Source organism: Peromyscus maniculatus, chromosome 10, assembly GCF_049852395.1.
Source record: "Peromyscus maniculatus bairdii isolate BWxNUB_F1_BW_parent chromosome 10, HU_Pman_BW_mat_3.1, whole genome shotgun sequence".
Taxonomy (NCBI): Eukaryota; Metazoa; Chordata; class Mammalia; order Rodentia; family Cricetidae; genus Peromyscus; species Peromyscus maniculatus.
In genome coordinates, this window is record NC_134861.1 from 3,902,881 (window position 1) to 3,917,206 (window position 14,326).

Consider the following 14,326-nt stretch of genomic DNA (forward strand, 5'->3'; position numbering starts at 1 on the left):
GACAGCCTGGCATCTTCCTGATGTCTGACACCGACTGAATTCTTAGCAGTAGAGGATCCTGCCGTTCTGGGGACAGGGCATGGAGATGGTCCTGAAAAGCCCTGCAGCTGGCAGGAGCAGGGACTTCCCGGGTTAGTTCCCTCTAGAAACCTCTGCTCGTCCTTAATGTCAGCCTCCTCCACCTTCCCCGACAGGCCTTCTCTTCCTAGTCTTTCCTCTCTCTCCTGGGGTGCCTGTCCCAGAGCAAGTGGCTCCAGCAAATCTCTTCCCCACCAGGTCCCTGACACCCAGACAAACCAACAAGTTTGAGTGGATGAAAAGCAACCTTGGGGACAAAGTCCCCTCTGTGCTCTCTGGGGAGTAGGCTAGGGCAGAACCACAGGGCATGGTCTAGAAAGGACAGGGCCAGGCTGGGGTCTGTCCTCAGGGGTGAAAGAGAATGTTGATTTTATATACTCAAGATCTTCCAAGGCCTTCTGATAATGCCCTCTAGCCATCTGTCCTCCAAGTTAGATATGGCAAAGTTATATGTACCATGACTCAATTTTTATAACCATCATGGCTAAATGGTGGCTTCCAAAAGACCTGCCCATGTGTATATGGAAAGGGTCTTTGCCGGTGAGCTGGGTTGGAATGTGGGCACAACACTATCCTGGCTGATCCAGGTGGCCCTACATACAGCCAGTGACAGTCCTCATGAGAGAGAGAGAGAGACAGAGGAGACACCAGCTGGGACACCAGGAACACAGTTACTGAGGAAATCAGGAATAACCCAGAAGCTCTAGAGGAAGAGCCTCACGTTGGGGACTGTTGACCCCAAACTACAGAGGAGCCAATTTCTGTTGCCTTAACAACCTCATCCTGGTCTGTGGTCCAGTGCAGATGCCTGGGGCTCCATGAGCCACACTGGGCCGCAGTTCCTTTCCTGGGTCTGCCCACATGCAGGGCAGGTGCATGGCCTCCAGCCACTTTTCTGCCCACCGGCCCTGTGTGTCCCATGTTGTGTCAAGGAGTCACAGCATGGCTGCATCAGTTTCTGTGACCAGCTGGAGTAGAGTCAAGCTTGTCCCTATTGGAGACCAGAGCTCCAGGGCACCTGGCAGGGACAGAGGGGTGGGCTTTCCTCGTTGGTCCCTCCATACTGACCTTCCCAGGGAAGTGGTGGGGGCATCACTCCCAGGTCCCTGTGGATACACATCCAGTCAGGCCGTGCTGAGCCTGACTGTGCTACACAGGGGCTGAGTCCAAACTCTTACATCTCACACCCTTCTCACACCCCAGCGTAGGTCAGGGCTACACTCCTAACAAGGGGAGGGAGGGTGGACAGATTACAGAGTTGCCTCCACCGCCTGTCCTGGGAATTCTACTACTCAAGGTCCAGGCCTCTAGACAGCAGAGGCCTCCCTGGCCCTGACGCAGCACCTAACCATGGTCACCACACGGCTTTTTCCAGCAGCCAGTGACCCATGGGCCAAGTAGGATTTCGTCTGGAGGGAGAGAATTCCCAGCAGTGCCAGTGCCAGGGTTATGAAGCAGGACCCAGACTAGCCGGCTCCAGGCACAGTGGTTCCAGGCAGATTCCTGCAGTTGACAAGCTAATTCAGGACCTTGCTCAGAAGCCTCGGGTCAGCCCTGAATAGTTTACCACAGCCACAGAGAAAACACAACAGCCCAGGTCAGATGCTTGCCTTCTCAGCGGCGCTACCATTCAGTGCCCAGGATGGTGACAAGCAGAACGGAGCCCCACCAAGAGACCAAGCTGTACACTCAGAGGGCCCAGAGGAGAAAGGCGTGGCAGGCTCTAAGACACAGGAGCCCAGACAAAGTGAACAGGCCTCCATGGAAATGGGTCCTCTGGCCCAGGCCACCTGAGAGGACTGCCTGGCCTGGAGGGCATGCTGGCCAGCACCACGCGTACCCTGGACCTGGGAATCCCACAGACAGAAGCAAGGATTCCATCATGCTCAATCAGAGTGACTCTAGGAACTCCCAAATCCAGAGGCTCCCAGGAGGGAGAGGCCACAGCGTGACTGACTGACCTATAGTTCCCAGTTATCCAATAACAGAGGAGACCAACTGGCCATCCCACCACCCCAACCACAGGTCACCCTGGAATCCTCTGCTCTTGAGACCTGCCAAGGGAGAAGACTGAGCACCGCAGCTGGCACGGGAAGTGGCCGTGCTTGCCACAGCGCTGGGATGTCATGCTGCCTCTTTGTCCGGGAAGCATGTTGCCTTGCCTCATCACCTCGTGTACCCCTTTGCTAAGCATCTCTTCAGATCACACCTCACCCCCTCAAAGGTCCCCATGGGACTGCCTCCCACTCAGAGGCTCACTGTCTGCCCCTAGTATCCAACAGAGACTGTGGGGCACGGTGTCCACCTCAGCCCTTTGCAGGGCATGGGGTCCAGGCAGCCAGTGACCAGCACAACACATATCTATGCCATCCAAAGAGAGGGAGGCATCACTCCCAGGTCCCTGTGGATACACATCCAGTCAGGCCATGCTGAGCCCAAACTCGTACGTCTCACACCTTCCTCACACCCCAGCGTAGGTCAGGATTACCCCTTTGGCAAGGGGAGGTGAGTGGACAGGCTACAGGAGTCTCCGCCGCCTGTCCTAGGAATTCTACTACTCAAGGTCCGGGCCTCTAGATAGCAGGGGCTCCCTAAACTTAATAGCCTTAACAGCAACCAACCATAGTCACATCGGCCCCATGAGGCCAGGTTGCCAGGAGGATGAGCACCGTGGGCGGTCAGCTCAAAGGCATAGTGCAATTGGCTTCTAAGAGGGAAGAAGGGCTCTGTTCCCTCAGGGACTATAAGTCTGTACTCCACTACTGTGTACACCGTCCCCTTAGAGAGACAAGTAGGGAGAGGTCACTGGAAGACTTCATTCCTGGTAAGAAAGGCCTCAGTGTCCTCCAAATACCACCCACCCACTGAGTTCTCATCCTGGCTACCAGACACCAGGCCATCATGCCTGTCCCATGTCACCCTCTGCATTCACACCCCCCCCCCATGGTCACACCTGAGCTGAGGACCATACGGAATGGCCGTGAGGAACTTTACACCTCCCAGAGGCCAGACGCACCCTTCCCACATGTGGCCATCTCATTGCTGACATTCAGGCAGCTCTGGGCAGCTCAGCAGCCGAGGCAGCTGGTGTGTCTAGAGGAATTCTGGGTCAGTGAAGGCACTTCAACTGTGGCACCCATGGGACCTCACTCATGGCCTCACTTTCTGTATTTTTGTCATTCAATTTGAACAGAAGGAACTCCGACACTGTGACCTCACACAGTGATACTGGGCTGTTCTCTGGAGTTTCCCAGGATCACTCAAGCTCCCTCCCAGCCCCAGAAACAGCCAGGGTCCAGGCTCAGTGCTGAGTACCATGCCCAGCTGGAGCGGCCACAGCCCTGTTGCTTGGGGACACAGCCCAGAGCCTCCTGTCAGGTCCCCAAGCCAACATGCGTAAGCCAGTCAGCTCAAGCGTCCCCAGCACCCGCCACGCACCGCATACTTACAGTACCCACACCTGGTCCCGCCTTCGAAGATGAATCCATTCGGCACAGCCCCATAGCGACGGAGGTCAGACAGCTTCCACTGCCCCATGACGGCCGGAGGGATGTCTTTGGCCAGAACAAGGATGTCATTGCAGAGGTGGAGAGTGGCTGGACCACTCTCCAGCTTGGTGCCAGGAGCTACCGTCACATGGAACCTATGCACTGAGGGCCAGACAGCGGGCAAAAGGGCATTACCAGACTGAAGTGGAAGAAGGAATAGTAAGTAGTCTAGGGTCACGCTGGTGACATTCCCTCACAGCCACCCAGCCAAGAGTAAATGACAAATGTCAGGAAGTGCTAAGGCCATCAGTGAGCTCCACGTACATCCTGCCCAGATTCCAGCGTCTTCCTTAACAGAGGTAAGCAAGTCCTCTGACGGGAGTGACCCCTGCCCATCCCTCCCCAACGTATTTAGGGCAGGTCCCATGCACTAAGGCCTCTCCTTAGGGACCCTCCCATCAAGACAGCCAATGTGGTGCAGTTTCAGAGATGGAAAAGCAAAGTCCAGGAGGTCCCACATCAGAGCGTGGGGTGGAGTAGGTTTCATCCTGTGTCCAAAGCAGAAGGCAGGTCTGCCTGAGGCTAGCATGGCTCAGCAGCAGCTGGATGCTGCCATGGTCCTGTCCACTACTTCAGCTCCGCCCTTTGCCCCGAAAGCCCTTAAGGAGCATGGCCAGAAGCAGTCCCTCCCTCCCAACTCTCCTACATCACCCCACTTCAGAAGGCAGCCCAGGCCTGTGAGCCAGCAACAGCCTGCCGGCCTGCAGTGCCTGTGTGCCAGCCTCCTGCCCACTTCATCTCCAGACCCCAGAGCCAGAGGGACCCTAGTGATGATGCCACCTGGTCCTCTCCCAAGCTGTGGCCTTGGGTCTGTCATTGACAAATCCACTCTTGGGTCGACAGGAGTCTGTCAATCCACACCAGTTCTCTTTTGACATCTATAGAGAGACCTGGGAAGCCCACCATCTTGTGGGATGACCCCCCCCCCCCCCCCCCCCGCCTTACCTGGATTAGGGGGTAGGGGACTACAACCAAGCTATGAACCACCACCAGAGAATTCTCTGGAAAAATGGGAGCTTCTACACTAACACTGCCTGCCCTGTACCTTCACTGCACTGTCCACACCACAGCTCTGGGACTGTCCACCAGGCTCCATTGTTCTTATGGATGAAAGCAAAGCTTCTACCTCAGCTGCCTAAACCTCAGCATGTGTAGGCAATGTGTTTTATTTATTCACTTATCACCATCATCATGACCATTGTGTGTGTGTGTGTGTGTGTGTGTGTGTGTGTGTGTGTGTGTGTGTGTGTGTGTGATGTGGGTGCAGGTGCACACATGCCACAGTGTGCCTGTGGAGATCAGAAGACAATTTGGGGGAATTGGTTCCCTCCTTCCACCCTGAGCCTCTGAAGTTCGATCCCAGTGGCTCCCGCTGACCCCTCTGCATGGGCTCTGGGATGGTACAGAACAGATGGGACACAGAGTGAGGTTGGGGCTACCTTGGTTAGCTAAGGGTCCCAGCTTTAACAGAGCCACTTTAGGGACCTCAAAGAGCTATGGCACCCCAAGGGCCCACCCTCCTCTTTCACTCCGAGACATCCACCCATTTTCATCTTTTCTACAAGATTTCCTGGGGTCTCACCCACCTCTGCAGCCCACACTGGTGAAGGGCCCTAGGGCCTCACCTCAAACCCTGAACTCATGTTACTTACCTTCGCCCAACGCATAGCGGATACGGGTGTCCCAGGCACACATGGCCTCATGGCTATCGAAGCCCAGCATGACGGCCTGGGACAGGCAGATGATGGCCAGAGTGTGGGCCAGGCCTTCATAGGGCAGAGAAGGCTCCAGGCCACAGATGTCCTCCAGGGTGAGACTGCTGCGCTCCCGCAGACCCTTGGAGCGTTCACACCTGTCCTTGTAGACCAGCATCAGCAGGCAGTCTGTTCAGACAGGCGAGAGGCCATCAGTGAGAGGCCACAGCACAAGAGCAAGCCCAAACTACCCCTGCTCTGGGTATCTGAAGCCTACCAGGTATTCATGCCAACAGACCATAGGGCCGACTCCAAACCCCACGCTTCTGGCCTCTTTATGCCCAGCCTGTGTGGTATGGTGAGTGTGTCTAACCTGGCTGCAGTGGAGAGGACTGAGTCTCCACTCCCAGGACCTCCAGAGCAAAGGCATCTTGGAACTGCACCCCAAGTGTGTTTCCTGTCTGCCTTGGAGCTGTCAACACTGCCACTGCACTGCACCCCAGGAGTGTCACTCCCCTTGTGGCATCAGGTAAATCCTCCTGGAGAAGCTGGGTAATCTGGTGCAAGGCATGCTTATATCTCCCTGCCCTCAATAGCCACCATCAGCCTTAGTCAGAAGGTCCTCCAGTCACCAGGCCTCCACACCAGCAGCACCAGGACCCCAGGATGCCTACCTGTGAGGAGGGTATAGGCTCATGGGCCTAATGCAAACACCAAAACACTTTCATGAGAGGCAACCCCAAATAGTGCGTGGCACTCAATGAATGGGTATATTGGACTACACCGAGGAGAGGGTGGAGAAAACCCCACAAGGACCACAGAGCAATGCCTCTGACCTCTGCAAGTCAGACATTCCTGCAAACAGCCTCAGCAAACCTATACAACAACCCGAGTCCCAATCATGACTCCCAGAGCCTCTGTGGTTTTCCTTCCTTCCCTACCCAGAGTCTGAGAGCCAGGACCATGCATGGAATCTGATAGCAGCTAGCTTTCCACGAGAGCCACAGTCTCTTCCCCTACTACCCAACAGGGTCCTGTAGTGGGCGAGCAGCCAGGCAGCATGCTCACCAATAAGCACAGGTGTGTACAACCTTACCAAACTAAGGAGGTAAAGGCAGGAGGGCCACCAGCCTCAGCTGCTCAGCAAGTAGCTACGGACTATGTGAGACCTCATCTCCAGAAGCAGCTAGGCCCTCTGCCTCCTGTTTGTGGACTGAGCTGTGAGCCCTTAGTTGCCGCTCCAGCGCCATGCCTGCCTGCTGTCACGCTCCTCAACATGGTGGCAATCGATGCTTTGTTTTTTCTTTTCTTTTTTGTTTTGTTTTGTTTTTTGGGGGGGAGGGTTTGTTGTTGTTTTTTTTCGAGACAGGGTTTCTCTGTGTAGTTTTGGTGCCTGTCCTGGATCTCACTCTGTAGACCAAGCTGGCCTCGAACTCACAGAGATCCACCTGGCTCTGCCTCCTGAGTGCCACCGCCGCCTGGCTGGCAATCACCTCTTATCCCTCTGAAACTGGGGTCACAGTTAAGAGACTGTCTTGAGTCTCGGGTGAGATGTTGGACTTTGGACTTTTCAACAGTGCTGGGACTGAAAGACATGGAGACTTTGAAGGTGGACTAAATACATTTTATATTAAAAGATCACCCCAAGTCTGTGGGGGTCAGAGAGTGGAGTGTGGTGGTTTGAACAAGAACGGCCCCCATAGGCCCAGATGTTTTAATACGTGGTCTCCAGCTGGTGGGTTTCATTTAGGAGGTGTGGTCTTGTGGAGAAAGTGTGTCACTGGGGGGTGGCCTTTGAGGTGTCCCGCCATTTTGAGTTAGCTCTCTCTGCTTGGTGTTTGTGGATGCAGATGTGAGCTCTCAGCTTCTGCTCCAGCACCATGCCTGCCTGCCAGGTGGCATGCTCTCCACCATGTGGTAATGGACTCTCATCCCTCTGGAGCCATAAGCCCCAAATAAACCCTTCCTTCTGCTAAAACAAACGGGGGGGGGGCGCGGCTTCCACTTACTGTTTGGGAACTTGTCCATTGTTTATAACCACAAAAAAAAAAAAAAAAAAACAGGAAATCATTCCCAATCAGGGGGGAAAAATCTCGCAGAAATCCACCTGCCACCTCAGGGATTCTGGCTCAGTTTCTCTCAGACACAGGTGAGAAAGCCTGAATGATAGATTCACTGGCACAAAGCAAGAAACAGGGCCCAGAGGGAAGCAAATCCAACAAGGCAACAAAACCAGAATGTGTCCCTCGCAAGCATCCCCAAACATACCTGAGAAATAAAACCCAGGGACATACTTGGGATCCACAAAGGAAATCATGGGAAGCATGGGGGTGGGCATAGTCAAGGCCCTATGGGTCCCCAGAATCAGGATGGCAGGGCTAGATGACATCCCCCCCACCTGTCAATCATGTCCTCATCTTGCAGAACCCCACCTGAACCAATGCCCTGAGAACCAAATGTGGGAAGGTGTAAAGACCCCGCATGAGGTGGGCGCTTAATATCTGTTCACGCATCCCCACGCCACTTTCAGCTGCAGCCTGCATGGTTGGCTGTCCGCTGATCTTGGTGAGATGTGCCAGTGTGTGCCAATGACCGGGTCACCGTGACCAAATAGCCCTGGCTCCTTTTACCTCTCAGGCCCTGGGCAAGCAGGACTCAGAGTCCCAGGCCCTTCGTCCCTGGAGAACCCACCCTGATGGTAGTAGCGTCTGAGCCAATGTCCTGCTTCTGCTGCTGCCTGCTGAGGCTGACCTCGCTACCCATCCAACAGACACACTACCACCCCAGCCTGGTCCATACACCTGCCTGTCCTTCAGGCCTCAGCACTGCCACCCTGGGATCTTCTCAGCCTCCTCCAGTGCTCATCTGCAGGCCTCCCTCAGGCTAGAGCCCCCGACCATCCTCCTCACATCCCACTCCACCTCTGCAACTCCAGCATCCCCCAGCACAGCTGTCAAGACCAGCATCTACGTCCTTGTCTGACTCCTTAAGCTCCAATGGTAGCTCAGCCTCTACCTGTGCTAGCACAGAAGTGAGGCTAGCACTCAGCCAGGAGCAGCCTGCTGCTGCGGGGACAGCAGATTGCCACCCCCTTTGTTCAGAAAGCCAATGCTCCCGATGATAGGATCAAGAATGGTGTCGATAAGCTGTTCTTTAACTACCAGACAGTAAATACCTTAGCTGCACAGGGATGCGGCTTCCATCGCAACCACCCAACTCACTAAGCCCACAGCGCAGCATGGGAAGGAAGGCTGTGGAGGCTTCTGTGACTCCTCAGGAGGAGGCAGTGGGCTGGGTTTGGCCCATCTCTACCCTAGGGTAGAATTTTCCACAAGTGGTGCTAAGTCTGATGCTTGATTGGTTTAAAGAGCCACAAAGAAGGACCCCATATTTGACCCCGAGGCCTTATCCTTAGTGGACTGATGCCATCCCTCAATCTATCAGATTTCTGGGGACACAAACTCTCAACCTGTGCCTCAGGACACTGACAATCAGTGAACCCCTTCCTGCATCTACAGAGGCTGAATGGTGGTCACTTTCAGCCTTGAGGGGGGTTGTGGGGAACATCAAAACTGCGGATTGGGAGACAACCTCCTCAGTTATCCTGGGGACACTGACACACCCTCAGATGGGACAGAAGGTGAGGCATGAGAAAGGTCACATGGACACAGGAAGGGGGTGGAGCCATAAGGTCTAAGTCAAGTCTACCCAGAGCCACTAGGAGCAAAGCAAGGCGATGAGCATCTGGCCCTGCCATGGCTTAATCTCACTCTTCTGCCCCTAGACCTGCACAGGGATGGACAACTGGGAGCCACTTTGTGGTGCCTGGGTTTCCAAGTTGCAGTTTCAAGAGGCTAACACAGGCTTCAGGACAGTATCTGCATGTTCAACAGAAATAGGACAGGGTGGCATTCAGTGCTGCAGGAGGGGCCCCTGAACTGGCTGCAGAAGCCGCAGCTACCCCCAGAGTCTTCAGCCTCTGGCTGTGGCTCCATGGGCCTGGGCATGGAGGCAACTGGATGGATAGCTGGAAAGGGCCCCCTCAAGGCGGGCCTGAGTACACAGCAACTGCCCCATGCCCCACCCTCACCCTGCTATCACCCAGTCCCATCTCCTGTGAACTTGGACCAGTGGAAGGAGACACTGGGACATACAAGCCAACAGCTAACTGTTGGCACAGTACTATATGGAGAAGAACAGGTAACAAGATGGTGGGCGGGGTCCTCGTGTGTGTGTGTGTGTGTGTGTGTGTGTGTGTGTGTGTGTGTATCGGGGGTGGAACCCCTCGGGGATGAGCAAATAAATGAACCCTCAAGGACCCAGCTTAGCAGCCTCATAGGGAACAGTTAGGACAAAAGCCCAGAGGTCTCTAGAGAGACTTGAAGGGCCAGGAGAATAAGAAGACGGAGTCACAGGCAGGCGGGCCAGGAAGGCTTGTGCCCAGAAGCTAGCTCTAAGGGTACTGAGCACAGAAGGCTGGCCCAGCCTTGGCTACTGCACAGAGAATAGACTCACTGTGATAGCACAGCTTCAGACACTCCTGTCCCATTAGGGGATACCTTGGGCCTGGGAGCATAGGAAGAAGCAGCCTCAGCATCAGCTCTCTGAATCTGCCCCAGTCCTCCAGGCAGGAGCCACAGGACTGTCTCTAGGTTGGCAAGAGGCCAGTGGAGACTAGAGGCTGGCTCCTGGGATGCCGTGGGAAGAGGATGCCTGGGGAGGGCTTTCTGGGATACAGCTGGGACCAGGGTCTTTCCTAGACGGATGAGGCTAAGAAGCCCATTGGACATTGAATGGCCATGTGGGCAGGCAGCTGGAAGGCGTCTAAAGATGTAAAAATAACCATGGAGTTGTCATGAGCTCACAGAGGCCTTCACAGCCAGGGCTCAGGGCCATGCAGAGGGCAGGAGGGACGGGCAGAGATGAAGCCTCCTGGTGGAGGGAAACACCACAGGGAAGACAGAGTGACCAGGCCTGGAGGCCACAGGAGACAGGGAGGGTGGAGCTGGGAGAAGGCAGAAGAGAGTGGCAGTGACTGGGGGGTGGAGCTAGCCCCAGAGGGCACAGTGACCTTGAGGCAGTACCCTCAGAAGTGTTGTGGATAGGAGCAAGCAGCAGCCTGAGATTAGCCTGAGCCTGGGATGCATGGGGACAAGATGGAGTGTGAGGCCTGAAGTTTATCTTAGGGAAGACACCATATCTGCTGTGCCACGTAAGTAAGAGAGACTCATAGGCATGGGTGCCCCCTAGAATGTGTATGTACATCATGGAGGAGCCAGGGCTCAGCACTGAGACCCAGGCCCACCTTCTGTCCTCCCAGTCACCCTCCAGGCAGCTGTGGGAGTAGCTAGGTAGGGAGCAGCCTAGAGCATCCAGCTAAGGACAGAGATACTTAGAAAAGATATGGCTGCCTGGGTCACACAGTGCAAGAGCTGAATCAAGCCTTGAACCCAGTATTCCAATTCCCTGTGATGGTCCCACGAAGAGAGAGGTCTGGCTGCTATCCTGCCCTGTCCTCATCCGTGGACTGAGGTGCCACCCTATCCCACTGGGAAGGCAGAGGTCTAGATAACCCAAAGCCAGAGGTGCTCAGGGAGTGATTGGGTCACCACCCATGGGATCTCAGGCTTACTGAAATACATCTGCCTTTATCAGAGCCACTGACTTCAAGGTTAAGGTTTCCTTAGCAGAGCACTGGCTGGCATGGGACTCCATCTTCAAGGCTCCCTGTCCCTGTGTGTGGACTTGAGGCTTCTGCTGTCACCATGAGCATGTGGGTGGGATAGTCTCCCGCAGGAAGAGTTCATTGAACCTCTCTGGGACAGTCGTACCTGGCCGCCTACGGATGGTGCTGAGTGAAGGGCCTCTAGCTTTCAGGAATTGAGAGCAAGCCTAGAGAAATGGGGCATGAAACCTCCCCAGGTCCAGGACTTGGGTCCCTCCTGGTGGCTTTCCCAAGCTAGATGAAGCCCCTGATGCAGCCCACGTGGGAAGCAGCAGATTACACCCCCTCTGAGGATGCTGTGCAGCTGTGTATAACCACTGCTGCGGTCTCTCCATGGGCTGTCTGGAACACTCCAACAGAAGACCATACCACTGAGAAAGGAGAGAGGCTGAGACCCGAAGTTCTGGTCTCAGTGAGACGCTGGCCAGGACAGAACCCAGAGCATCCCTTTCCTGAAGGTCCTACCCAGTGGGAGGGACCCAGATGCACATCCTTCGCCAGGCAATAGGCGCACTCTAAAATCCCACACTGAGACAGGCCTGTTAGAAAGAACTTCACATCAGCTAACCCTTAGGGGTACCATGGCCCAGTGGTTATGCAAGGAGCTACAATGTTTACTTTTTTGCTTAACCAGTTCTTTCCATGAGCTCATATTGCCTACCAGAGATCTAGCACTGTGGAACACACCTCTGATCAAAAACGTTTTCCCCCTTTCTGCCAGCTAACCCCTTCCTACAGGACAGCTGCCAGTGTTGGTAGTACACAGAGGAGCGTGGGCATGCTCCCCAACCTCCTGGTCCCGCTCAACTATCTCCCATGAGCCTCCATGACAGAAGCCACAATTTTTTTTTTTTTTTTTTTTTTTTGTTTTTCGAGACAGGGTTTCTCTTGTGTAGCTTTGCGCCTGTCCTGGAGCTCACTTGGTAGCCCAGGTTGGCCTCGAACTCACAGAGATCCGCCTGGCTCTGCCTCCCGAGTGCTGGGATTAAAGGCGTGCGCCACCACCGCCCGGCCAGAAGCCACAATTTTAAAGCCAAGGATCCCTTGATTTCTTAGGACAAGAAAACAGGGCCTTTTTCTCCCTTTCAAATCAGATCAACGGAGTCCAGACCACAGGTCCTCAAGGACATAGGTGCCGGCCTCCATCTAGAGGGAGGACATGTATAGAGCAGGGAAGAGCCAGTCTCCAATGGGACAAGACGGGGAGACAGAAGGGAAAAGCCACAGTGGGGTGGCTATGGGCTGTGTAGCTCAGGAAGAAGTCACCCAAAGCCCAAGAGGTGGTGAGACAATAAGCAGGCTCAGGATGGACAGGCCCAGAGAGGCAGGGCCACATCCCCCACTCTTGGTCACCCCCCAGTTACCTCCCACCCCTAACAAATTCCAGCCCAACTTCAGAGCCTCCTCTGGGGACAGCTTGTAGTCCAGGTTCCTTTACCAGTCCCACCCCTGGGGCCTCTGGCCTGCTCACTGCCGGGCACATGGGAAGCTCTCGGATCCCAACAGTCAGTGAGCACATCTCAGGATGCTCTTTGGGGTAGCATCTATCCCAGGAGCCTTCACCAGCTACTCTAGTGTTTTGTACATGTTTCAGTACAACATGGTCCCACACTCTGGTCACAGTTCATCAAAGCTTCTTCCACTCCCTGTGGCCTTTACCTCTCTCCAGATCCACACCCCAAAGCCTGGTAGTGTCCAGGACCCCTTCCTCTCCCCAGTCTCCAATCTTCCTCTCCCAGACATCCTGGAAACCCAAGGACGAGGACCCCCAGGCTCTGAGGCACAGAGGGTCCGGGCTTGAAGGGCTGATGAAGGCACCAACATTCTGTGGAGCCAGGGCCCTTAGGGAGCCAGCTGAGGCCAGGGCAAAAAGAGACTGACCACAAAAGCAGCTAGTGCATCGTGCCACCCCTCCTGGGAGCTGACAGACACCCAGCATCCTGGAAGTCACTCTGGCTGCCCGCACACGTGTGAGGCTGCCACAACACGTGCCCCCACCCAACTTCCCCTACAGACCCCTGGGTGCCTGGGCCAGCTCCAAGGCACCTGTCTCCCGAAACAGCTGCAGTTCCAGGCTGGAGCTGCTGAACTGCCCTGGCTCCTTGCTGGCCCTCCCCATACAGAGGCCACAGACCCTGGTACCAGTCGCTCTTCCCAGAAGTGTGTCTCCCCCAAACAAAGTAGATGTCACTTTTCTGGGACACAAAAGTAAAACTCTTTCTACCTGGTAGTCCACCTTTGCCCTACCTGAGAGGGTGGGATTGGGGAAGCGTGGCACTGCCTGGGATGCAGTTTGGGAGCTCCTGATGCAAGCATTTCCACCAGAACATCTATGTCCCCATGGAACACTCTGGGGTCTGCTTGGTGCTCCATGGGGAGGCCACAACCCCTCTGGGTCTCTGCTGGTCCAGGAAAGGGGTTGGCTCACCCAGAAGCTGGGGCCCCCTTACGCCCAACTCCACACTCGGGACTTGATTGGGGCTGTTTTGCGGGTGGACAGGTCCCAGGGTCCCGGCGCCGGACCGGCTGCGACTCTCCGGTTACCGCCGCGGGGCCGGGTTTCAGCCGCTCCCCCGCGGCTATTTCGGGAGAGCTGGCACCTCGGCCACGCGCAGCAGGGCCCGCAGGGTCCCACCGGCTCGCTGCGACCCGCCCGCCGCCCGCAGCCCCGCCCGCGGCCCGGCCGCTCACCTGCCACCGGCGATGGCTTGCGCAGCACCAGCCACCTACTCTTCCACTGCGGAGACAGGACAGCGTGAGAGGTCGCCCGCGCGCGCCCGCCCCGCGCCCCTGCCCCCACCCGCGCGCGCCCCCGCCCTGCGCCCCCGCGGCGCCCCAACCTTCTTGCCGTCCCGCAGCTTGACCTGGCCCTCCACCAGCGCTGCCTCGGTCATCTTCTGTCATGGTTCCCGCCGCCCGCCGCGCCCTCTCCGCGCGCCCCGGGCGCCCGAGCCCAGGGTCACTTTCAAAATAACTCCGGGAGGGCCCCGGGCTGCGCCAGGAGGGCGGGCCCGGCGCGGCGGGCGGGGCGCGGCGACACGGGGACCTGGATGCGCGGGAGACTGGGCGGGGCGCTCAGGGGCCGCAGTCTTTAAGACCCTGGCAAAGTGCAAGCCAATAGGTGGCAGTGGGCTTGCGCAGCCTCTGCACCCAGCTGGTTGCCAGCCGGCCCTGCTCCTGCCAGGCCTCCGGACCACTATCTAAGACCACCTGAGGAAGTCTCTCAAAAGAAGGAAACTGTCCCAGGACAACTCCACAGAAGGCTTTGTGGCCATGTGCCT

At 56.1% G+C, this 14,326-nt stretch overlaps 1 protein-coding gene across 2 annotated transcripts in view; it reads right to left on the reverse strand.

The window, feature by feature from the left end:
• Dok7 (docking protein 7) overlaps positions 1-14,042 on the reverse strand; it is a 34,962-nt gene extending 20,920 nt beyond the window's left edge. The window contains exons 1-4 of one of the 2 annotated variants that reach the window (XM_076545720.1): positions 13,886-14,042; positions 13,737-13,782; positions 5,279-5,509; positions 3,528-3,728 (exon numbers count right to left, since the gene is read on the reverse strand). In XM_076545720.1, the coding sequence (XP_076401835.1) occupies positions 3,528-3,728; positions 5,279-5,509; positions 13,737-13,782; positions 13,886-13,939 (532 nt within the window). In that variant the 5' untranslated portion in view covers positions 13,940-14,042. The remainder of the gene's footprint in view (positions 1-3,527; positions 3,729-5,278; positions 5,510-13,736; positions 13,783-13,885) is intronic. The other variant, XM_076545721.1, reaches the window with a different exon arrangement.
• Positions 14,043-14,326: the final 284 nt, after the last annotated feature.